This window comes from Magnolia sinica, chromosome 10, assembly GCF_029962835.1.
Source record: "Magnolia sinica isolate HGM2019 chromosome 10, MsV1, whole genome shotgun sequence".
Taxonomy (NCBI): Eukaryota; Viridiplantae; Streptophyta; class Magnoliopsida; order Magnoliales; family Magnoliaceae; genus Magnolia; species Magnolia sinica.
The window spans coordinates 5,178,571-5,204,023 of NC_080582.1; the positions used below are offsets into that span (position 1 = coordinate 5,178,571).

The window sequence follows — 25,453 nt, forward strand, 5'->3', positions numbered from 1 at the left end:
GACCTGATGAATACGGTATTCCAGCTTTATCTGGATAACTTTATCATTGTGTTCATTGATGACATTCTGATTTACTCGAAGACCAGTGAAGAGCATGAGCTACATCTAAGGACGGCGTTGCAGGCTCTAAAAGATAACTAGTTATATACTAAGTTTTCTAAGTGTGAGTTCTGGAAAGAGAGTGTTAAATTTCTTGGGCATATTATTTCAGAAAAAGGTATTGCGGTTGACCCTATGAAGATCGAAGCTGTAGTGAAGTGGGAACAACCCACAAGTGTGTCAGAAGTTAGAAGCTTTCTTGGGCTCGCTGGGTATTATAGAAGATTTATTAAGGATTTTTCGAAGATTGTCGGACCGCTAACGAATTTAACTCAAAAAGGAGTGCCCTTCAAGTGGACTGAAAAGTGTGAAGAAGCTTTTGCTGAACTGAAGCAACTCTTAACCTCAACTCCCATTCTAACCCTCCCGAAGGATGGGTTGGTATTTGAAGTTTACACTGATGCATCAACTAAAGGTCTAGGTTGTGTATTAATGAAAGGGGGTAAGGTGATCGCATATGCATCAAGGCAGCTTAAACTCCATGAGCGTAATTATCCAACTCATGACCTAGAGTTGGGTGCTATTGTATTTGCATTGAAGATTTAGCGGCATTACATATATGGCGAACAGTTCGAGCTTTATACAAATCACAAGAGTTTGAGGTATCTATTCTCTCAGAAGGACTTGAACATGAGGCAGAGAAGATGGATGGAATTTCTTAAGGATTATGATTTCTCATTGTCCTATCATCCGGGTAAGGCTAATCTGGTTGCTGATGCTTTGAGTAGAAAAGAATATAAACAAAAGAGTGTAGCCAGCTTAATGGTACACGAATGGAAAATGTTGAATTTCATTAGAGGGTTTGATATTCGATTGAATTTTCAAGAAAAGAAGATTTGCACATGTAACATCACGGCAAAACGGACTCTTATGGAGCGAATAATTGAAGCTCAAACGAATGATGAGTGGTTTTTAAAAATGATAGCCAAGTATCAAAATGATAAGACTTCAGATTGGAGTATGGGGGACGATAAGGGAATTCGGTATCAAGGTCGACTCTGTGTGCCTAATATTCCGATCTAAAAGACGATATTCTAAATGATGCACACCGAACTAAGTTTACAATTCATCCGGGAAGTACAAAGATGTATCATAGTGTGAAACGATCATTTTGGTGGCCGAATATGAAGAGAGAAATCGCTGATTATGTGTCAAGATGTTTTGTGTGTCAGCAGGTAAAGGCGGATCATCAGAACCCATCAGGATTATTGCAGCCTCTGAAAGTACCTGAGTGGAAGTGGGATTGTATTTCTATGGACTTTATAGTCGGTCTTCCTAAGACATAAAAGAAGCACGATTCAATTTGGGTAATTGTCGATCGACTGACCAAGTCAGCGCACTTTATTCCTGTCCATATCAATTATTCAATGGAGGAACTCGCCAAGCTATACATCAAGGAAATAGTGAGACTTCATGGTGACCCTAGTTCTATTGTATCGGATCGAGACCCACGTTTTACTTCGCGATTCTGGACAAGTCTACAGGAAGCTATGGGTACGACTACAGATTACAGCACAGCATATCATCCACAATCTAATGGGCAAACGGAACGTGTGAATCAAATATTAGAAGACCTGTTATGTGCATGCACTCTAGATTTCAAGGAGAGCTGGGACGACAACATACATTATGTTGAATTCGCCTATAACAATAGTTACTAAGCAAGCATTGGTATGGTTCCGTACGAAGTCTTGTATGGACGTCCTTGCCGAGCACCAAACTGTTGGGCTGAGGTAGGTGAGAAATGTTTAATTGGGCCAGATGTTGTTCAAGAAGCTGCTGAAACAGTTGAAATTATTCGAAAGTGACTACAAGCTGCCCAGAGTCGTCAAAAGAGCTACGCCGACAATCGAAGACGAGATCTAAAGTTCACAGTAGGAGACCACATGTTTTTGAAGGTTTCTCCCATGAAGGGATTGATGCGATTTGATACTAAGGGAAAACTCGCACCACGTTTTATCGGACCATTTGAAATATTAGAGCGGATTGGAGCAGTGGCATATCAACTTGTATTACCTCCTCAGTTGGCCAATGTCCATAATGTTTTCCATGTATCGATGCTACGGAAGTACAAGAGGGATGATTCTCATGTGATTGAATGGCAAGATCTCGATTTACAGGAAAATACATCTTACGTGGAGAAACCAGTTCGAATACTGGATCGCAAGGAGCACGTGTTACGCACTAAGACGGTGCATTTAGTCAAGGTTTTATGGAGTCATCATGAAGTAGACGAAGCATCTTAGGAGCAGGAAAGAGAAATTCGTGAAAAATATCCTCATCTCTTTGAGCAATAATTTTAGGTAAATTTTGAGGACGAAAATTTTCTTTTAGGGGGGTAGAATGTAAGGGCCGTGAATAATTTAATAATATTAATATATATATATATATATATATTAGCTTATCTTTATTATTATTTATTTATTTTAAATCTACCTTATCTCCTATCCTATCCAAATCTTTAACTCGTTTAGTTTAAATATACATCTAAACACTCCTCGCATCTCTCAAGATAAAAAGAGTTCTAGTCAAACTAAAATATTAACAAAAAGGCTACCTGCGACAACAAAGAAAGGGAGAAAGAAAACTTTGGAGTGCTTACATCGAGTATGTATATCGTCTTCATTCTAGTATTTTTATATATCTAATATAAATTGATTTGGTGAATGCAATGAACAGTGTGGATTGGTCATACGTTCATTGTATTGGATTATGGGTGGAGGCCCTTTAAAGGTGAGGTGAACCTAAAATCATGTAATTGTAGTTGGTGCACATCTGATCAAATTAGATTTGGTCTGTACGGATCATATGATCCCTAAGGCCAAAATATACAAAGGCCATAATATTCAGATCAATCTAACCATCAGATGGGCCACATTAGTTAGACCTAGAAGTGCTTGATAAAGGAATCTTGGATATTTTGTGCAAGTGTTGCTATCACTTGGCGTAGAAGGTCAAGATGGGCCATTGGTGAATGTGTGGTTAGATCCACACTACTTCTCAAATGCATAGAGGTAAAACATGACAAGACCTCAAGAATCTGAATGATCTGACCATTCGATGGACCACCCTGATCAAGTAATTATCATTCAATTTTAAAATCTTATAAAGGAGAAAAAAAATATAGAATATAAATTTGAATTATTTAATTATTTTGGATCTGGCCACCTAGGATGTTAATCAAAGCCACCTAGGATGTTAATCAAAGGTGGGCCCCACCATGTAATACAAATAAATGAATAATAATACCATTGATATAATTGATAGGACCCTGACACTCAAATCAACCTAATTACATTGCAGAGTCAATGCTACCAAACTCAGGTGAGTGACCCAACTTATCTCATAATTCATTAAAATTAAAATAAATCATTGTGATTGTTTGATTTATTTACTGGTTTGAATATTTTGATATGATAATTGTACGATAAATTTATATGTGAATATTTTAATTGAGACAACTATGCCAAATATGAAAAATACGCATTTACTTACCATCCCTCATTCATTGCATTGCATAATGCATGGTCGATCCTAGGGGCCCTCCGTGGAAGAAATGTCGATCTTGGTAGAGCGTTACCAGATGCGGGCTATGCCCAAGCCTACCGAAAGGTGGAAGCCTACCCAACGGGTGGATGTGGGTTGACGACCTCCAACTCAAGCAGATGGACGATCACCCCATCTGATGCATTCATACCCCATTTTACATTCATATCTTTGTACATGTATTTTTGTATTATTTTAATTATTATGATTATGAACTATGCTGGGTTATATCACTAAGCCTGGCCAGCTTATATATTTTTTTATTGATGGAAAAACCATACAGAGGAGTCATTAGCAGATGACGTGGCGCAAGAACCGGAAGGATCTACTGTACCTGAATACGACCCACCTGAAACATGGCCATACTTATCTAAGGATGAAGTGACTGCATTAGAAAATTTTTAATTATATGTTTTATTTTGTTAGCACAACTTAATTAACGAATAATGCATACTGGTATTTATTTTGAGACTTTAAGGAATTATTTAGCTTTATTTCTTTGGATCAATATTAGCATGGAATAAATACCATTATAGTATAATGGTATAATAAATGAATAATTTTAATGTTTATTTTATTTTAAGGATTATCAAGATTTATAAATGCTTAGTTGATTGGTGTTATGTATTATATATGAGTGATTGAGATTATGATGGACTTTATATTGAATGTAAATATCACATGCGATTAAACTGATTAAAGAATTAAGTTAGTATACTTTGTGTATAAGTTACGAACCAAACCTCGGGTCTGAGGGTGCACACTCTGTACCCAAATTTTGAGGCGTGACACCTTCCCTTCCCCCTCCACCTACCGCTGCCCCCCTACCGCGGAGGCTCCTCTTCCATCCCCCGACGCTTGCATTGCTGTCCCTTCTTCCTCCAAGCAGGAGGAGGCCATCCAGATAGCTGATGACATGCTTTCTCCTCCTGATGACAGGAATGATCTCAGGGCAGAGGTCCAAGTCTCGGCGTGCAGTCGGACCGGAGTCGAGGAAGCTAGGGGTTCGGCCCAGGTGGGGACGAGCGGCGGAAAGTTTGAACCGGGCTACCACCTATCCTGCCTGATGCCTTGGGCTGCCAAACATGCCCCAGAAGAGGATATAGCCCGCCTCCTCAACAAATCGGATAGCTCCTTCTTGAATGACAGGGCCTCCATTTTCTACACGATATTTTTTTGTCAGCTTTCTACTTCTTAGTTTCCATTTCTTTTATACCCATATGTTTCTCTCTATTTTCGATCAATCTGTCCCAAAGCTCCTTTCGGCTCGGGTGAGGATGCGGGAGTTGGAAAAGAGGGAGGCCGAGGTGGAGGCCCTCAAGGCCGAGGTAGGGATCTTGCGGGATGAAGCTGATTTCCTCCATCTTGAGCAAGACGAGCTGCGTCTGCAGCTTGAGGAAGGAAAGGCTAAAGAGCGGGATGGGCAAGATAGGGAGCTCCAGCTTCAAGGGGTCGTGAGTGATCTCGAGACCCGTTGCGGTGCAGCGGAAGTTGAGCTCGCTCAAGCCAGGGCTCATGTTGATTCATTGGCTAAGGAGATTACTCGTTTAGGCGAAGTCCTAGATCGGACCAGAGCTAAAGCGACGGAAGAAAGAAGCCGAGCTGTCTCCCAAGCAATGGAGGCCCAACGGGCCAAGGATGAGGCCTCCCTGGCTGAGGCAGTGGCTGCGGCGGTAGACGCCTTTAAAACCTCGAAGGAAAGGGACGCCGAAGCCACCAAGTTTTACAACTGTGGTTTTGATGCTTGCATTGAGGCGGTCCAGGACTTGTACCTGGACCTCATCCTCGAATCCTTGTTGTCCGAAGATACCGGAGAGGTACCTGCTGAAGATGTCCGCCCGGACCAAGCCCTTGACTCTCGAGCACCTCCGACAGCGTAATCTTTAGTATTTTTCTTTTGTTCGTGGACTACTTTTCCTTGTGTATGGATTTTTTTTATTGGATAATGATGATTTTTGACCCTTTGGAAAGGGCGTTCAAATGATGACAGCTGTGGTTAATTTTTGGATGTTGAATGTTGTTTGTTAATTGCCGAACTAACTCGCTGATAGGTCGGTTTATTTCTGGGCATGGCCGACCCTTTGATGGGTCGGCACTTTCCAATGCCATCTGGTAGAATTTTTAGGCCTTTATGGCATGATCATCGGAGTCCGAATGCTTAGGGAGTCGGGTCGTCTTTTGGCTTTCCCTTGACTTAAGAGGGGATGTCTTGTCGAATTTATGCTCTAACCCCTTCTCTAAGGGATCAGCTCATGGAACCTGCCTCTACATGTGAGAGGTAAAAAAAAAAATTTAGTCTGAGTAGAGAGGAAACAATGAATTTTATTAAGAGCTTTAATAGCTAGCCGCTCGGAGGTGTACACTTGTCGAGAGCCTTAAAGGCTTGTCACTTAGAAGCGCATATTTATTGAGGGCCTTAAAGGCTATCTTATCATGGGTTGTAAATCTTCAGGTGCTCGGCATTTCAGGGGCGGAGGAGCAGACGGCCCTCGAGATTTTGTAAGTGGTAAGAGCCTGGTTTGGTCGATCGAACAACACGGTAAGGCCCTTCCCAGTTAGGCCCGAGTGCTCCATCCCCTGGCTCGATGGTGTTCTGGAACACCCGGCGTAGGACTAAGTCCCCCGGACGGAACCGCCTACTCTTGACTTTTGAATTGTAGAATCGCGTAACTTATTAATGACGAGCGTCGACTCGGAGCCTTAAGATATCTCTGACTTCTTCGAGCAAATCTAGATTGGTCGCGATCTGCTCAGAGTTTCGATTTTCATGATAATTCTTAACCCGAGCCATAAGGAGACCGATTTCGACTGGCACCATCGCCTCTGAGTCATAAGAGAGTGAGAACGGAGTTTTTCCTGTTGAGGACTGAGCCGTGGTCCTATAGGCCCAGAGAACGAACGGAAGTTCCTCAGCCCAGTTGCCTTTCGCTTTCTCCAACTTCATCTTGAGATGGTGTTTGATAACTTTATTGACTGCTTCTACCTGTCCATTAGACTGGGGATATCGAGGGAAAGAATATGCATTTGTGATGCCGATTCCTTGGCACATGCTTCGAAATTTGTCGTTATCAAACTGCCGGCCATTGTCTGATACGATGGTGCGCGGGATTCCAAACCGACAGATAATGTTTTTCCAGACAAAGTTAATCACCTTCTGTTCAGTGATCTTGGCGACAGGCTCGACCTCGGCCCACTTGGTGAAGTAGTCTACCGCAACGATGGCGAACTTGACTTGTCCTTTCCCTGTGGGCAAAGGGCCGATGATATCGACTCCCCACTGGGCGAATGGTCAGGGACCGCTCATGGGAGTCATTTCTTCTGCAGGTTGCCTCGGCACAGTTGCAAAACGCTGACACTTATCACATTTCTAAACATAGTCCTTAGTGTCTTCTTTGATGGTCGGCCAAAAATATCCTTGTCGGAGTATTTTCAGAGCTAAGGCTCAGCTGCCAGAATGGTTCCTGCAGATTCCTTCGTGAACCTCTCGAATGATATATTAAACCTCATCGGGCCAGAGACACCTGAGGCAGGGTTAAGAATGTCCTTTTTTGTATAGGACACCCTCCAAGATGGTATATCGAGCTGCACGGACTCTCAGTCGCCTGGCTTCCAACCTATCTAAGGGGACTTATCCAAGCTCCGAGCACTTGAACCTAGCCCTATGTGCTTGCACAAGAGAAGGACAAAGGAGACCTGTGAATCGGTGACCCTAACGAGACGCGCATGGCTCGAGGAGCGCGGCGCCGCCCGCTCTCCCGGGGGACCACGCGGCGAACCACCCCCGGTCCGATGGGCGCCAAGAGGGGGCTTCATCGGTCATGAGGTAGTTGAAGATCGGGTCCATCCAGCTCGGAATGGCATGACTCAGATTGACTTCCTTTTTCTCAGCCTTATCGATGCTTGGGTGCTCTATGAATTCGACGGGGATGACCCGTGGGATCTTCCCTTCTGCAGCTGAGGCGAGCCGTGCTAGGGCGTCTGCCCATGAATTTTCCACTCTCGGAATCTGACAGACGGTGCAACTCCAAAATCTTTCAATTAATTTCTTCACTTCGCCAAGATAAGCGATCATCCTTGTTTCCTTAGCTTCATACTCGGCGAAAATGTGGTTTACCACCAACTGAGAGTTGCATCGGACCTGAAGGGATTGAACACCCAGACTCGTCGTCAACTTAAGTCTGGCTAGCAAAGCCTCGTATTCTGCCTCATTGTTTGAGGCCTTGAATCCGAGTCTGATCACATACTGGATAGTCGTGGAATCGGGCGCGATTAGGACGATTCCGGCATCGGCCCCTTTGATATTGGACGACCCGTTCACATAGAGGACCCATCTCTGGTCCAATACCTCCTTTTGGTCTCCTGAGGGGACATGTGGACTTATTTCGACCTCAGCATTGATCTCTTTCGTGTTCGGAGTGGTGAACTCTGCAATGAAGTCGGCCACCATTTGGCCCTTGATTGCCGTCTTTAGACGAAACTGGATCTCGAACTCTCCCAGTTCGATGGCCCACTTGGTCATCCGATCTGACACCTCGGGCCTCTGAAGAACTTGTCTGAGAGGGGAGTCTGTTAACACAACTACGGAGTGAGCTTGGAAATATGGGCGTAACCTCTAAGCTGAAATAATGAGGCCGAACGCCAGCTTTTCCAAGGGTGAATATCTCGTCTTAGTCGGTACCATAGCTTTGCTCACGTAATATCCGGGGTGTTGCTTGCCCCCGACCTCCCTAATCAGGGCCGAGCTAACGGTCGAGGTCGAGACTGCGAGGTAGAGGAACAGTGGTTCACCTTCTTCAAGTTTAGATAGCAAGGGGGGTGAGCCCAGATACTGCTTCAGTTGTTGGAAGGCCTGTTCGCATTGCAACGTCCACTCTACCTTCTTATTACCCCTCAACTATTGGAGAAAGGGAGGCATTTATCTGTAGCTCTAGATATAAAGCGTCCGAGCGCCGCGACTCGCCCTGTGAGGCACTGTATTTCCTTTAGGGTCCGAGGCAAACTCATTTTGAGGAGAGCCTTGATCTTATCGGGATTTGCCTCAATGCCTCTCTAACTGACTTGAAACCCAAGAAATTTTTCTGAGCCGACTCCGAAAGCGCACTTTGTGGGATTCAGCTTCATCTGGTATTCTCAGAGGACGGCGAACATTTCTCCGAGATCCATCAGGTGATCAGCTGCCTTAATGCTTTTTACTAACATATCATCAACGTACACTTCCATTATGCGCCCAATCTGTTTGGAGAACATTTGATTGACTAGTCTTTAATACATGGCCCCAGCATTTTTCAGGCCAAATGGCATAACCCGGTAGCAGTAGAGTTCCTTGTCTGTGAAAAAGGTAGTTTTCTGCTTGTCTGGGGGGTGCATTGCAATCTAGTTATACCCGAAATATGCATCCAAAAAAGAGAGTAATTCGTGACTGGCCGTGCTGTCCACTAGCTGATCGATCCGCGGCAACGGGAAACTGTCTTTCGGATAAGCTTTGTTCAAATTTGAATAATCTACGCAGACCCACTAATTCCCGTTGGCTTTCTTCACAAGGACCACATTCGCGATCCGGTCGGGATAATGCACTTCTTGTATGAATCCGGCGTCGAGCAGAACGGAGACCTCGTCAGCTATTGCTTCATATCGTTCAGCGTCGAACGGCCTTCTCTTCTGCTTGACAGGTCTGTGATCCGGATTCATGTTCAGCCTGTGCACTATGACATCTGGAGAAATTCCGGACATATCTTGGTGGGACCATGCGAAGACATCCCTATGTTGTCATAGGAAGATTAGTATTCCGAGTCGCTGTTCAGGGTTCAACGTTGTCTCGAGTTAAACGGTTCTGCTCGGATCGGCTTCATCAAGCGGTACCTTCTCTAGGTCTTCCACAGACGAGCCTTCCGCAGGCCCTCTGAGGTCCAGTATATTGATGGCAAGTACTTGCGTAATCGAACCTTTCTTTACTGTCATTGCATAACATCTCCAAGCTTCTCGCTGATCGCCTCGGAGGTAGCCTATTTCACCATCGCCGCGAAATTTCATCATCAAATGATACGTGGAGACCACTGCTCTCATCGCGTTGAGAGAAGGTCTGCCTAGAATGACGTTGTGTACTGATGGTACATTGACGACTAGAAAGTCCACCATGAGCGTGACTTGATGTCGTCCTTTTCCTGCAGTCACCGGGAGGGAGATGGCTCCTTCAGAGATCACTCTTTCCCCGGTAAAGCCGTGCAGTGGGGTCTTCACAGGCCTAAGATGAGACCTCGGAATCTCCATTCTTTCAGAGTCTTCGAAATAAATCACGTCGGCTGAGCTCCCGGTGTTAACCAAGATGGGATGTACCTTACGTTTCGCTATGGTCATAGTAACCACTAGGGCATCGTCGTGTGGATGCTAGATTCCGCGTACATCTTCTTCCGTGAAGGTTAGAGTGCATGGGCTGACGCGGGGTTCCTTACTGGGTCGCTTGGTCAAATGGACGTAATGTTCCCGGTCAGGCTTCCAGGAATGGGCTTTCTGCTCCCTGTTTGAATCTCCTCCACCAGATGAGCCCCCGAAGATTGTATGGATTTCGGCGGGCTCTTCCGTGGCGTTATTTGGCTGCTCTCGCTCTCCCTCTCCTTTCCGAGTGGCTTTTCCTTCCTTGGTGTATCGGCGCAGGTGCCCCTTCCGAATAAGGGCCTCGATCTCATCTTTGAGATCTACACAGTCAGCCGTATTGTGGCCGTGATCTAGGTGGAAGCAGAAGTACTTGCGCTTATCTCGGTGATCCGGGTCAGCCCTCATGCAAACAGTCCAATTCAGCAGCTTCTCTCCTCGGATATCCAACAGAATCTGCTCGGCAGACGTGTTAAGAGGGGTGTAGGAACGGAATTTTCCTTCTGGTCTTCTATTTGGACGACGATCGCGAGGGGCGCGGTCGTCGGTCCCCTTGCTGGACGGCTGGGCTTCCCCATTCCTTGGCCTCTTCCATTTATCATTCATCTCTTGCACTTGGACATTTTTACCAGCATTGGAGAATTTTTTCGCATTGGTATATTTTTGAGCTCGGGCAACTAGCTCGGCCAGTGTCTTCGGCGGGTTCTTTCCAATGGAGGAAGTGAATTTCCCTTCTCTTAGCCCGCTGAACACAGCAGCAAGCGTCATTTTATCGTCGTAATCTTCTATCAACAGTGCTTCCTCGTTAAAACGGGCGATGTAGTCTTTTAATGACTCATTCGGCTCTTGTTTGATAGCGAACAGATGAGTGTTGGGCTTTCGACTTCTCTTACCACTTATGAACTGGGTAAGGAATAGTCGGCTCAACTTTGCGAAGGAACTGATGAAATTTGATTTGAGCTACTGGTACCAACTCCGAGCGGAACCTGTGAGCGTGATCGAGAACCCCCGGCACATCATGGCGTCCATCACCGTCTGGATCTACATCCATGAACGATAGGCTTCCATATGCTCGGATGGGTCTCCAAACCCAGAATATTAGATGACGGGAGGCATACGGAACCTCTAGGGCATCACCTCACTCATGATTTTCGAAGTGAAGGGAGGCTCGGTCTCTTCCATCATTGCCTGAATGGCGGCAGGGACTGATGTCGGCTGCTGTTTCTTTTCTAGAGCTAAGAATCTGTCGTTGAGCTCCGCGAACCGTTTCTCCTATGGGTCCTTGTTTTCTGCTATGATTTCTCGAGTGTTTTCTGTCTCTGGAGTTCTCCTTCTCTTCCTTTGTTCTAGCCGATGGCAGAGATCCGTCGACGCCAGGGCTGAAGCGACTGAAGCGTTGGTTGGAGCTTGAGTGGCATCGTTCCAAGCCGAGTCTCGGATTTGGGTCGGAATAAGATTATGCCCCGAAACCGGCATCTGAGGGTGTTGAGGCGCTCCGGGTCTCACACTTCCCAGCACGGGATGAGTTTCCATGACCAGATCAACTGCTTCAGGAACAGGATTCTCCTGAGCTGGATGCGGCTATGGCTCCTATTGTTGGTTCATCCTATTCACCTGGTCACGTAGGGATTGTATCTCGCCCTGCATGGCGCGATATTTACTTGCCGGATTGCGAGAACGCTGAGAGGGCCCCGAGGCTGATTCTGCATGAAATAGTGAGGAGGAACGAGTTTGCTCATTCGGCTCCGGCTTGGCAGCTACCTCTTTCTTCCTCCCTCTAGCCATTATCCTTGAGAATAGGAACCTAACCTTTTGTATCAGATTCCCACAGACGGCGCCAGAAATGTTAATGTAAAAATCTGGTTCACCCTTCGCCAAGCTCCGAGCACTTGAACTTAGCCCTATGTGCCTGCACAAGAGAAAGACAAAGGAGACCCTGGCTAGAGTAGGGGACCCTCCGATGCTAAAGTCAGGCTAGGAATCTGGGTCTAAGTAATGTTGCTGGGGTTCAAGGTATGAATTATCGCGTACCTTTAGCAATGAGGTGTTGATGTATATATACCTGACTGTCGAATGATCTAGGTCCGTTAATCTCGGCACGATTCCCTCAATCAGTAGGATTTTCGGATCGTGGAAATATCGTACGCAATTCAAGGATTGTGTAGGATCTTATGCGCATCATGCGTATCTGCGAGAGAAATAATCGGCCACGTCTACTTACAGTAGTTTCTAAGCTTGGCTCATGGAACGCCCACCTCGGAGTACAGCCTCGGCTCAGACCTTCTGCCAGATAAGGTTTCAACCAGTAACAAGCCTTCGTCAAAGTGTCCACACTTACAATCCGAACCAATCTGATAGTTATCCGTCCGATCGGATCAGCATGACGTTAACCCTCGGGATTATAAGGGGCTCGGATCTTCCCATAAGAATCATGGTCCTACAACTTAAGTTGTAGAAATTTACTTCTACTCCTGATGTACTATAGCAGGAGCCACTAGACAATAAATATATAAAGCTAGGATATGACGCGCGTGCGCGCGCACGCGCGCGCACACACACACACACACATATATATATATATATATATATATACGCGCACACACACACACACACACACACACACATATATATATATATATATATATATATATATATATATATATATATATAGTTAGCATTACATAAGAAGAGAGACATATTTTAAATAGTTAGCAATACATAGGAAACAAATCAAGTACCGAGGAAAAGTCAAGACATATATTCCATATGCGCAGATGGCCCATCTCTTCCCTCCGTCCATCATCCGACGACTCCGACGAGGACACAGACGATCTCGACTCCGACGATGCGTACGCCTCCGACTCGTCCCGGATGTACGAATTCAAGGTCCGCCGCAGCGCCCGAGGGCGGAGTCACGACTGGACGGAATGCCCGTTCGCCCATCCCGGCGAGAAGGCCCGACATAGGGACCCGAGAAGGTTCCACTACTCGGCCGAGATCTGCCCCGATTTCCGCCGTTCCGGATCGTGCCGCCTCGGCGACGCGTGCGAGCTCTCGCACGGTGTTTTCGAGTGCTGGCTTCATCCAGCCCGCTACCGCACGCAACCATGCAAGGACGGTCGAGATTGCAAACGCAAGATCTGCTTCTTCGCTCACACCCCTCGCCAGCTCCGCGTCCTGCCGCTACGATCCTCCATCACCGCCGATTCTCGAGCCGTTCTGGACGACTGCATCCTCTGCGCTGCTGCAGCAGCGAATTTATCACATGCATCTCCTCCAATTTCTCCACCTCTTTCTCCTCCTGAATCATATTCACCGATTTCGTACCATCGAGAAACATCAACCGTTGATCTCCGCCGTCTATCATCGTTGGATTTTCTTCTCACTGGTGTTAGCTATAACCAGACCATGGTCACGAATCTCGTCGGATCGGTGAAATGCGTGGATCTCGCTCCTTGCAGCGGCAAACAGTTCTCTGCCATGAAAGCTTGTAGTGAAGAACGTGAGAGAGATGGAACCGGACCGGATCTGGAATGGGTGAATGAGCTACTGATGTAGATTGGTTTACAGATGTACGTGTACTGGTAGAGTCGGTCAGTCATATATACAGAAAAAGGGTATATATGCGATTCCTCTTTTAGCTTTTTTAGAGTGGTTCTTGCTTTTTACGAATATTAGAGTTTATTGAACTGCATGTACAGGAAGAGTGCTTCAGTCGTATATACAGAAAAACGGCATATACATTTTTTTTTAAATGCTTACTCGTCGTGAGTTCAGTCTATTTTAGAGTCAATCTCCGGTTTGAATGTTTGTTGAAGGATTCGGGGGATCCTAAGATGGAACCGGTAGAACCAGGATACGGTAGAGCATTTCTTCACTGTACACGTGTATCGTTTGGGACCAAAAAGTAAAAAATAAATATTCCATATGCGCAAAGTATACAAGCTACTGACAATAATACTAATACACACTAATGTCTCGAGACTAACAAATACATGAACACGAACGGCTTTGCCACAGGGAACCCGAATCTCTCAAGGGGTGGTCATATTGGGAGAGATAGCAATGGTAAATTCCTATCCGGTTTCTCCCGTGGGTACAACCTTCGCTCTAACACTAGGGTAAAAATCAAAGTGATCTTAGAAGGGTGCATTTTTGTCTTCCCAATTGGGGATTCCTTAGAGTGCAAGTGGCAAGAGACAAGAAAAAAAAAAAGAAGTGGCGAGAGACTCTAATGTTATGGTGACGGCCCTGTCCAATGCCTCGAATACTTGCTGGTTCATCTGGTACTGGAAGGTGAGAATCAAATTCATCTCACAAGACTTGAAAGTGCACATAGCCCACACACCTAGAGAAGCTAACTCTTGGTTGCTAATGGCTTGGCCGGGCTATGGAGTGAAAGCCAAGTAAATTGCACATTCCACTCATGGGATTCCCTCTCGGCCTCCATCCGTGGTCTTCTGTATCTTGATAAAGTGGGCTTATGTAACCCGCAGGTCGCCTAACCCAAGCTTTCATGTTTTTTTTTTTTTCCGGTCCTTTGCGTTCATACGATAGGGGGGCCCATTCCTTTTTGCTATTGGCCCACCCCGAATGTAGTCCTGTAAGCCGTTCCTGGCTCTCTTCCTTTGAATATATACTTTCCATTAAAAAAATACATGAAATAAACAATTTAAAATAAGAAATAGAATAAAATGCTGGTAGACTTTAGTTACAAGATCACATAGCTTCTCTTGAGGTAGATATGGTCAAACATCTCTGATATCTGTATCCTTCACCTCATAAGTATCATTCAAATCATTTGCGCTATCTATACGGTTGTATAATTCAAAGTATGAGTGGCCAATTCAGTGAGAATTTCCCTCAAGATTCATCAGAGGACGAACCATACCCTTTGAATATCGCCTAATCTTGTTTCCATATTAAATGACTGGCTAAGTAGGCGACCGATTTCATCAAATCTTTGTCATTCACTACGTGTCTGCCTTTCTCGGAGCTTGAGGTCATAGTTGTTTCAGTCCGCAATTTCAGTTTTGGCACACCGGCATTCCAACTGTCAAAAACCTAGCAGCAGCAACCTTATCTAGATTGCATTTACACATTTGTTTGAAAAATTCATATCAGCATGTGCTAGTAGTGTTATGCTCCTTTAACTGATTGATCCATGTGCTAGCACGTATGGTAGAGAGGTTCATTATGTTTCTTCCACATTTTTTTTTTTCTGGGACTTATTTTAGTTTTTCCTACCATACTATTCCATGTGCTCATGTACCGCTGACTCCAATCGATCTCATTTTTATTAGGTTCACCATGCCCCTAAATGTGAGTGCACCTAAAATCATGATTCACACAATCGTGCTGTCACTTTTTTATTTTTAATTAGTCGCGTGCTGTCACTTGTTCAATGGTCATCATACTTAGTATCACAAGATCTATAAAATCGATCATAGTGACCAACGGAGAGCCAGAGATGGTGCATGGGTCATTGAAAGTGGTGCCTGTTTGTGCGTCTGTATATGCATTTCTCCAAGTTATACCTCCCATAATTTGGATTTTATGAGGTTGTAGCAAAGCCCGTCTGAAATGAAATACCGAGAAGATGGGAGGGTTTCTCCTGTGAGATTTGAAAAAACGTGAATGTTAGGAGTGTGGATAGTCTGTGCTGAAGGCACAGTGAAATTCTGGGCCGTGGACCCCGGCTCACAAAATACACTGACTTTATCTTTTTCCCGATAGATTGCCCACTGCACAACATAACAAAATAATGTCTAACGTGACAAACTTCTCTGGCTCACTATAATTTATGTGTTAGATTCACACCATCCATCAATTTTTTCAGATAATTATAGAGCATGACCCCAAAAATGACACATCTAAAGTTAAAATGGACCACACCACAGAAAGTAGTGGGGATAGAACAATTGAACGACTACCACTGAAATCATCCTAGGGTAACATAGACCTAGATGGAGGAGGAAAAACAAATATAAGCTTGATCAAGCCTTATGTAGCCCCAAAAAGTTTTCAACACTAGGTGTCTAATTCCCACTATTTCCAATAGTGTGTCCCACTTCAGAGTTAGATTTGCCTCTTTTTTTTTAATTTATTATTATTATTATTATTATTATTATTTAATTTTAGATCTCATGCCATGAAATGATATGAAAAATCCTATGAATTGTAACACCCGGTCCAAATGTCATGGCATCCATTAAGGGAACCGCCACAGGACCCACTAAGTGGCCGCATGAAGCACACGTGCGAGGCCCTAAAAAGCTAGAGATAAATGACGTCCACTGTCACCAAGTTATGAAAGGACGAAGTCACAAATATAGTTAGACTTAAGTATGACCTGTGTCGAAAATGGGCCGCGGGGTCGGCTTCTCTAAGAATTCACTGCAACAGACTAAAATGACCCCGTGTCGCCCATCGAAAATCCACTAAGTCCGAAACTATAGGATATCATTAGCCTCACGGGGCTTGGAGTCCATCGCGGATGGCAGACCCAAATGGTACTCTAAACTACACAACTTGGACTGAGAAGGTAGTGCTTCAAAGGTGTAACTCTCTGGGACTAAAAACCTGAAATTTAAGTAAAGCTGGCTCCGCCACTAAATTGCGAAGTTGTGAGTTTCCAACCATTAGATTGTGATTAGACTCGGGCCATGAGTCAGGGATATTTCTTTGCTCATATCCGTATAACTAGGGCCCTGCTAGAACATTAATAGCCGTCGATCGCAAATGAAGTCCCCATGGTCAATCAAAACATCCAGTTGCCGCCAAATTAGAACCGATTACTCATCCGGCGATGGGACACCTACTGATGTAGAGCAGGTCGCGGATAGTTTCATGGCCAAGATGGATCAGAAAAGGCCCGGTCAACGACACAAGTGATCTGGACCGTCGGACCTTAGATCGGGCGTATCTCGCAATCCAGAATGAGTTATCTGACGTAAAATATATGATTTTGGGGTAGAACGAGCTACTGAAGCCAACCAACCCGCTACATCGAGTTGCGCAGCCCGGAATTGCGAAAAACCCCTAGATCGATGGTCGTTTCCCTATTTTAATTTCGTTTTTACTATAAATAGTAAGTTTTAGTTTGATTATAACTCTTCATCCGTCAGGCTTTAGGAGTTGCGCCCAACGTGAAAAGAGCTTAGAATAATTAGGAGAACGGTTTGGTGAAGTCAAATAGGACACTTACTATTTTTGGCCGAAAACCTTGCGCACTAGTAGACATCACGACCGTCTATAAATAGTAAGTTTACTATTTATAGTAAGTCGCGGATTCTAGGAGTTTGAGTTGTAGTTTGATTTTGATTTCTTTCTCATTGCTTGGTACCCCTATTTAAAGGGTTGTGAACTCGTTTTTATTCATCAATTAATCAATTTCAAATTTATTTCTATTTTCTACTTTCTTTCCTCGTGGATTCGAGAAGTCTCTGTGAGGAGTCCAGAGAAGCTCCGTGGATTCGGAGTAGTTATCCTCATCACGTTCATCCCTAAGTCAATTGGTATCAAAGCAAAGATTCTCCTCAGGTCGATGGCAAACAACGAAGGTATGAATCAAAATCCTATGGACGATGATCCAGGGATTCGTTATCTTTCGGAAAGAATGAAAGCTTTCCACTGGGAGAGTTAGTTGAACATGCAAGGGCTGCAGGCAACTCTCGACCGTCTTGCGGATGCACTACTTCCATCCCGAGCCCTAGGCGGTGCTCCACCACCTTTGGTTGCTCCACCACCCATGGTTGCTGTACGACGCAACCCCGATCTTCGTAGAGCACTAACAGTGGCAAACCGTAGGGCTACACTAGATGATTCAAGTTCTAGCGACGAAGACCTTAATGAGGGTTTTACCCGATGACCAATCCATGGAGGTGATCATATAGATCGTGCTGAAAGCGACTATCGAGGTAAGGCTGAGCTTTCTAGTTTTAACAGTTTATTATGTATAGAAGATTTTCTCGATTGGCTAGCCGAAGTAGAGAGATAGTTTAATTACATGGACATGCCAGATCATAAAAGGGTAAAATTGGTAGCGTTTAAATTAAAATCTGGTGCTTCTGCATGGTGGGAATAATTACAACTCTCACGAGCTCGCCAAAACAAGGCACCCATCTCATCATGGCCACGGATGAGACGTCTTTTTCGATCACAATTTCTTCCCAGTGATTATGAGTAGATATTATTCCAGCAATATCAAAATTGCAGACAAAAAAATCGAACTGTCACAGATTACACTGAAGAATTCTAACGGTTGGCTACACGAAACGATTTGTCAGAATCTGAGTCGTAGAAGGTAGCACGATTTATAGGTGGGTTGCGACCGATAATTCAGGACCGCGTTCAGATGTACCCAGTCGGGACTGTGGATGAACCAGTTCAATTGGTGGGTAAGGCAGAAACACAACTTGCAAGAGCTCTTGCTTGTCCATATCCTTTAACTCGACCCCCCATAATGGGTCTCACGCAGGATCCAGTGTTGCCACGAGGGAGGAAAAGATCCAGTACCTCAACTTCCTACAACCGTAAACCGTGATACGGGGAGCGACTCATCCAGACCTCAACGTGCAGTACCCATAACAGCGGGTTCGAGTAGGATTCCAAATCTTTATGCTCGGCCAAGGTCGAACAATTGTTACCGCTGTGGCCAACCAGGCCACTTATCAAATACTTGTCCTTAATGTCCCGCAGCACACTTGACTATAAATGAAGGGGGCACTGAAGATGAGACCACAGAAGAAGATCATCGCTTTGATGAATATGAACAAACCACTGAAGAAATAGTGGGTAGCGATGAAGTGACGGGTGAGGATCGTGGCGAATTCCTAGTTGTGAGGAGATTACTGTATGCCCCACGAAAGGAGTTACATCCACAGCGACACAATATATTTCGTACTCGGTGCACCGTCAATGGAAATGTCTGTGATGTGATCATAGGCAGTGGTAGTAGCGAGAACATCGTCTCGAGAGTGATGGTGGACAAGTTGCGGCTACCAACATTGAAACATCTTTCCACGTAGTCAATTGGCTGGATAAAAAAAGTGAATGAGACCAAGGTAACTGAACAATGCACTATCTCGTTTTCAATTGGCAAAAAATATAGGAATCAAATACTTTGTGACATGGTCGATATAAAAGCTTGTCATATGTTACTCGGTTGACCTTGGCAGTCGGACCGTGATGCGACCCATCGGGGATGAGATAATGTCTATGTATTCATCAAGGATAGTCGAAAAATAATCCTTGCCCTTATGGCACCAGAGAACCACCCTGAAGCCTCTAAAGTAGAGGGGAGTTCTCTCTTGACTATTCGGGATTTCATGGAGGAATCTAAGAAAACCGGCGAGGTATACTCCGTAGTGGTGAAGGGCGAGGAAGAGGAACCCACAAACATCCCTCCAAGTTTAAGACTGTTGCTAAACAAATTTAAAGAAGTCTGACCTGAGGATTTACCTAATGGATTGCCCCCAAGGAGGGACATCCAACATCACATAAACCTCATCCCTGGGGCTAGCCTGCCCCATAGCCCTCATTATCGGATGAGTCCGAAGGAGTGTGAGATACTTCAGGGGTAAGTAGAGGAATTGATCCGTTGTTCACTCCCCAAGTATAGGGTTGTGATGTAGTAATAAACTCGGTAAGACTGAGGTCGAATCCCAAGGGACTGATACCTGTACGTTATCTGAAACTAAGTAGAACTAGAACTGGACTAAGATGTAATATAAATCAAATAGAATTTAAGGAATAATTGTGGAATAATTATCAAAAACTTAAACAATTCAGAAGAAGGAAACTAGGGATTCAGAGAATCCACTTGTAGAGATCAGGGAGATCTTATGCCTGCATCAAGAATCATGAAAATCGAACTGAACGTCCTCAATCAGATAATTATGAAGGTTAGGAAGGGTACCGACATCCAACCATGCCCATGAGACGATGGCGAACAACAGAGCTTCCTGACGTCATAATCAAAATAAGGAAAAGAAATACTCAAAGCAATTGCAAACCCATTGTAATTTCAGTCACAACAGGCCATTAAAAACTAAAAATATTCCCATAATAAAATTAAATAAAAAACCACTTCAATCTAAACAAAAGGCACAAGCAGCATCTCTCCCATCAGACTACAAGCATCACCTCTTAGCCCTAGCTAAGAGGGTTAGCCTAGAAAAGACATGATTAGGCTATTCTCTTAAAAATAATAACAAAATAAAAACATAAAAAAAACTTCTAAAAAGACACTTCTCTGTTTCTCTTCCTCTCTCCTTGACGTCCAGCCCAAGCTCCTTGAATCCCAACCGATCCCCCTCCTTCCCTTTCCTCTTCCTTTCTTATAGGCAACCCAAGCGTCCGTCCGTATTAGTGTGCGAAAGGGAGACTCCTTGCTGCCGTAGGCGGTCAGGAACCTCCGCAGATAAGTCGGTGCATAAGTCTCTTTACGCAGCAAAAATGGATCCTCCCAACGCCCATGCTCCTGTGATCCTGTTCGAACGAATAACATCCCTTGGGACGTTTTCGAGTGGCCTACACGATGGACGGTCCAGATCGGCCGTCCGATCATCACCATGGGCATATAATAGTCCCAAAACTGGTCAGCAACGGGCACGGAAACAGGGCCTACGTACGCCGGTGACGCTGCGACGATGGTGGGGTCCATGATCAGCTTCAAAAGATAGATCCATTCAGTCCATTTGATTTACGAGAAAAAATCGTTCAAAGATGGATGCTTTTGGATCGAGTTAGGTGTGGCCCATTGAATTGTAACCCAACCGTCCATCCTACGTTTAAACGGTTGAGATCTGACATCTGCTGTAATTTGAAATTACGCCACCTAGGCCTGAGTGAGAGGGGACGCGTGGGTCTCATAGACAGTCCGGATCTGACCGTTAATGCACGGTGGTGGCCCACTAAGATCCGTCCGCAAGTCCCTGTGCGGTGGAAAATCTGGATTTCTCAATCCGGATTGTTTTGAACGGGTCAGCGCCTGGTGACCGCTCGACCCTTCTTTGGTGGTTTGCTGGTGCACGAGCGTGGGGTACACGCACTGCGAGTGGGGTCCACCTTGATGTTTTCTAGGGAATCCAAACCGTCCATTCAGTTTCCTATCCAATTTAAGGAGCTGAAACCAAAATTGAAGTATATCCAAATCTCAGGTGGGCCCCAAATCCGAGATTCATCGGCTAATCTGTCCATTGGGACACTTCCACGGGGATTCAACGACTGAAATTCGGTATGTACGGTTAATTTATTGTCCTCAGGCCAAATATAAAGTTTCGAGTTAAACAGATGGTGGGAACCCTGTGATCTTGCATTCTTCACCAATTCGGGCCTCTTTAACGTGAATGGATTGATTTTCTCGAATCCTTGGCATGTAAATTCTTCAGTCTTGGTTCTCTGGAGTGCGTCCCTTGCTTTGGTGACTTCGGAGTGTCAAATCCACACTTTTGATACTATTTTTCAATCCACGCTCCTAAAGTCACCCTGTGACACAAACACAAGTAAATCGGGCTGTTAAACAATATCCTATTCGTAAATCCAGGCAATAATTAGGTCCGATATGCAATATTTGACCCTTAACACAACCCCCAACCAGCATCTTACTAGTCCCGAGCAAGGTATGCGAAAAAATAAGTTGAGAATTACGAAACAATTCCTGTAAAATTGAGTGATATTTTGAAAAAACGATTCAGATACGAAAATAACTAAGATTCATGAATGTTGGGCATAATTTTTCTCCTAGACTCAAGCACATGGTAACTTCATAATTAAGTTCAAAATATTAGTCCGTCAATTAGAACAATTCTAAATATTGAATTCTGTGGATGTATAGTTTAATCTCGACTTATCAACATCAAGATTCACCTCTCTATTTAAGAATATTATTGGTAACCAATAAGAGAATTTACGATAACCCAAACTTCCCTTACACATTATCTTTTTATTCTTTTAATTTTTGATTTTTTTTTAAAGTAACGCCAAGAAGGGGAATCGAATCCTCACCTACAGGGAGTAAACCTATGGTGAAGACTGTTCGCCCAACTCTTTTTCAAATATCATCCATGGGGAATCGAATCCTCACCTATAGGGAGCAAACCTATGGTAAAGACTGTTCGCCCAATCCATTCAATTTTCCCAAGTTGGTTTCTTTCATGTTTAGTGATTACCAAGTTAATCCTTCAATATCGAATTAAACCCTTAATGTGAAAGTAAGATGTAATATGTAAAATTATGATTCAATCAATGTTTAAAACTTCTAATCATAGATTAATAGTTCTAACTTAACCGTGAAATCTAACAAATAGCTGAATCCAAGAGTCATAAATTCCAACATCACTTATTTGTAATTCTAAATCCAAGATGGCCGTTAAAATCGCTTCGAATTCATACGAAATTCTAGAAAAAATTTAAAAATTTAAAATTTTCACAATTTCCACTCAAGACTAAGAAAACACTGATTAGGAAAACTAATCTCCCACCCCAACCTAAAATCTACATTGTCTTCAATGTAAAAGATATGAGCATGCAATGCACTTGGGACAACGAAAATATAAGAGGAGTGATGGAAAGATAGTACCTGAATGAAAGAATCAAGAGGCTTTCCAAAGATATCTACGTAAGAGCGGGTCAGCATAAGAGAGAAACCAACAGAAGTAAAATAAATATTACAAAAATAAAATTCTACCTACACCACTTTCGCAGGTGCTCTCGATTGCATTTAGCGTATGCAACAAGCCTTTAAACCCCTAGGTTGCCCATAGTGGAGGGTTGTAGTCGTGTGAGGGTTTGCAGCAATGTTAACTAACTAATAAAATGAAGAGCTGGGTTGCCTCCCAGGAGCGCTAAGTTTACCGTCTTCAGCCAGACAAATAAAGCAACTACCCTAGTCCTATGAAAGTGATAAACCTACCTATACCTCCATCAGACTAGGAGATCAATCCTGGTAAATAGGAGCAATCAGGGGCATGGACATTGCCTCTGAATCAAATTTCTCGACAAATGGTTTCAATCGATGTCCATTGACTTTAAACTCCTTGCCATTGTCGGGATCTCTTATCTCAACGGCCTCATGAGGAAAAATAGTAACAACAATGTAAGGGCCGGTCCAACGAGATCGAAGCTTACCCGGAAAGCTTACCCGGAAAGACATGTAATCGAAAATTGTACAAAAGGACCTTCTGACCAGGCGTGAATGATTTTCGCAAAATGTGTTAGTCATGAAATGCTTTCATCTTGTCCTTGTAAATTCTCGAATTATCGTACGCATCATTCCGGATTTCTTCAAGTTCATTTAATTGAAGTTTACGTAGTGAGCCAGCGTTGTCCAGATTGAAATTCAGATTTTTGATCGCCCAGTACGCTTTATGTTCCAACTCTACAGGCAAGTGACAAGCTTTCCCATAGACAAGTCTAAAGGGAGACATTCCAATAAGGGTTTTAAAAGCAGTACGGTATGCCCATAAGGCATCGGTCAATCGGATTGACCAATCCTTACGATCAGGGTTAACCGTTTTCTCCAAAATGTGTTTAATTTTTCTATTAGAAATCTCAGCTTGCCCACTTGTCTGTGGGTGGTACGGGGTGCTTACCTTATGAGAGATACCATATTTCTTCATTAAGCTCTCAAATGGTTTATTACAAAAGTGTGAGCCCCCGTCACTAATGATGGCTCGAGGCGTTTCGAATCGAGAAAGGATGTTTTCTTTTAGGAATTTAATGACCGTGCGATGGTCATTAGTTCGACACGGAATTGCTTCGACCCATTTAGTGACATAATCCACGGCGAGCAAAATATACAGATTTCCAAACGATTGGGGGAATGGTCCCATGAAATCGATGCCCCAGCAATCAAATGCTTCTATGATAAGGATGGGATTCAAAGGCATCGTATTTCTACGGGACAATGCTCCCAATTTCTGACAACGCTCACAAGCTTTGCAAAACTCATGAGTGTCCCTAAACATAGTGGGCCAGTAAAAGCCACACTACAGAATCTTGGCCGTGGTCTTTTTAGCAGAAAAGTGACCACCACAGGCCTGTGAGTGACAGAAGGAGATAACGCTCTGATGCTCATCGTCTGGTACACATCTCCTTAGGATTTGGTCTAAGCAATATTTAAATAAATAAGGATCATCCCAGAAAAAGTTGCGCACATTGGTGAAGAATTTCTTCTTATCTTGCGCAGTCCACTGTGTCGGTATGGCACCTGTAGCAAGATAATTAGCAATATCAGCAAACCAAGGTGAATGGGAGACTTTGAACAGTTGTTCATTAGGGAACATATCGTTGATATGGGTCGTCTCAAGGGAATCAGAAGTATTAAGGCGAGAAAGGTGATCAGCCACAACATTTTCTACTCCCTTTTTATCTTTAATTTTCAAATCAAATTCTTGAAGTAGAAGGATCAATCGTATCAGGCGGGGCTTAGAATCATTCTTAGAAAGAAGATACTTCAGTGCCGCATGATCTGTATAGATAATGATCTAGGATCCGATCAGGTAGGACCTAAATTTGTCCAAGGCGAACACTACGGCTAAGAGTTCCTTTTCCGTAGTTGAGTAGTTCACTTGGGCTAGATTTAAAGTCCTACTTACGTAATGAATGACGTAGGGCCTCTTATCTTTTCTCTGGCCCAAAATCGCTCCAAGAGCATAATCAGAAGCGTCGCACATAAGCTCAAAAGGAAGGCTCCAGTCGGGTGGCTGCATGATAGGTGCAGTGGTTAACGCGCCCTTAAGCTTGGTGAAAGCTTCCTGGCATTGCTCAGTCCACTCGTACGGAGCATCCTTTTGAAAAAGATTACATAAAGGACGAGAGAGGAGACTAAAGTCCTTTATGAATCGCCTGTAAAATCCCGCGTGTCCTAAGAAGGATCGCACGTCTCTGATGTTCTTGGGTGGAGGTAGGTTAGAGATAAGATCAATTTTTGCCTTATCTACCTCGATTCCCTTGGTCGAGATGATATGCCTAAGGACAATTCCCTTCTGAACCATGAAATGACACTTCTCCCAATTAAGTACCAAGTTCTTTTCTTCACATCTTTTCAGCCACATTTAAGACTTTCCAAGCACTTGCTGAAAGATGGACCGTAAACAGAGAAATCGTCCATGAAGACCTCTAAATATTGCCCCACCATATCAGAAAAGATACTCAGCATACATCGCTGAAAGGTGGCAGGGGCATTACATAGTCCGAATGGCATCCTTCGGTAGGCAAAGGTGCCGTAGGGACATGTAAATATGGTCTTTTCCTGGTCTTCAGGGGCTATCTCTATCTGGTTGTAGCCCGAATACCCGTCAAGGAAACAGTAATAGGAATGACCATGCTAACATTTCCAGGATCTGATCAATGAATGGTAAAGGAAAGTGGTCTTTCCTCGTGACGGTATTCAACTTCCTGTAGTTAATGCACATTCTCCAACCAGTAGTGACTC

General features: G+C 44.1%; 1 protein-coding gene across 1 annotated transcript; it reads left to right on the forward strand.

Annotated features, from left to right (window-relative positions):
• The first annotated feature begins 12,780 nt into the window (after positions 1–12,780).
• Positions 12,781–13,807, forward strand: LOC131257634 (zinc finger CCCH domain-containing protein 2-like). Its single transcript, XM_058258414.1, has one exon. The coding sequence runs from the start codon at positions 12,781–12,783 to the stop codon at positions 13,570–13,572; it is 792 nt and encodes a 263-aa protein (XP_058114397.1). The 3' UTR covers positions 13,573–13,807.
• Positions 13,808–25,453: the final 11,646 nt, after the last annotated feature.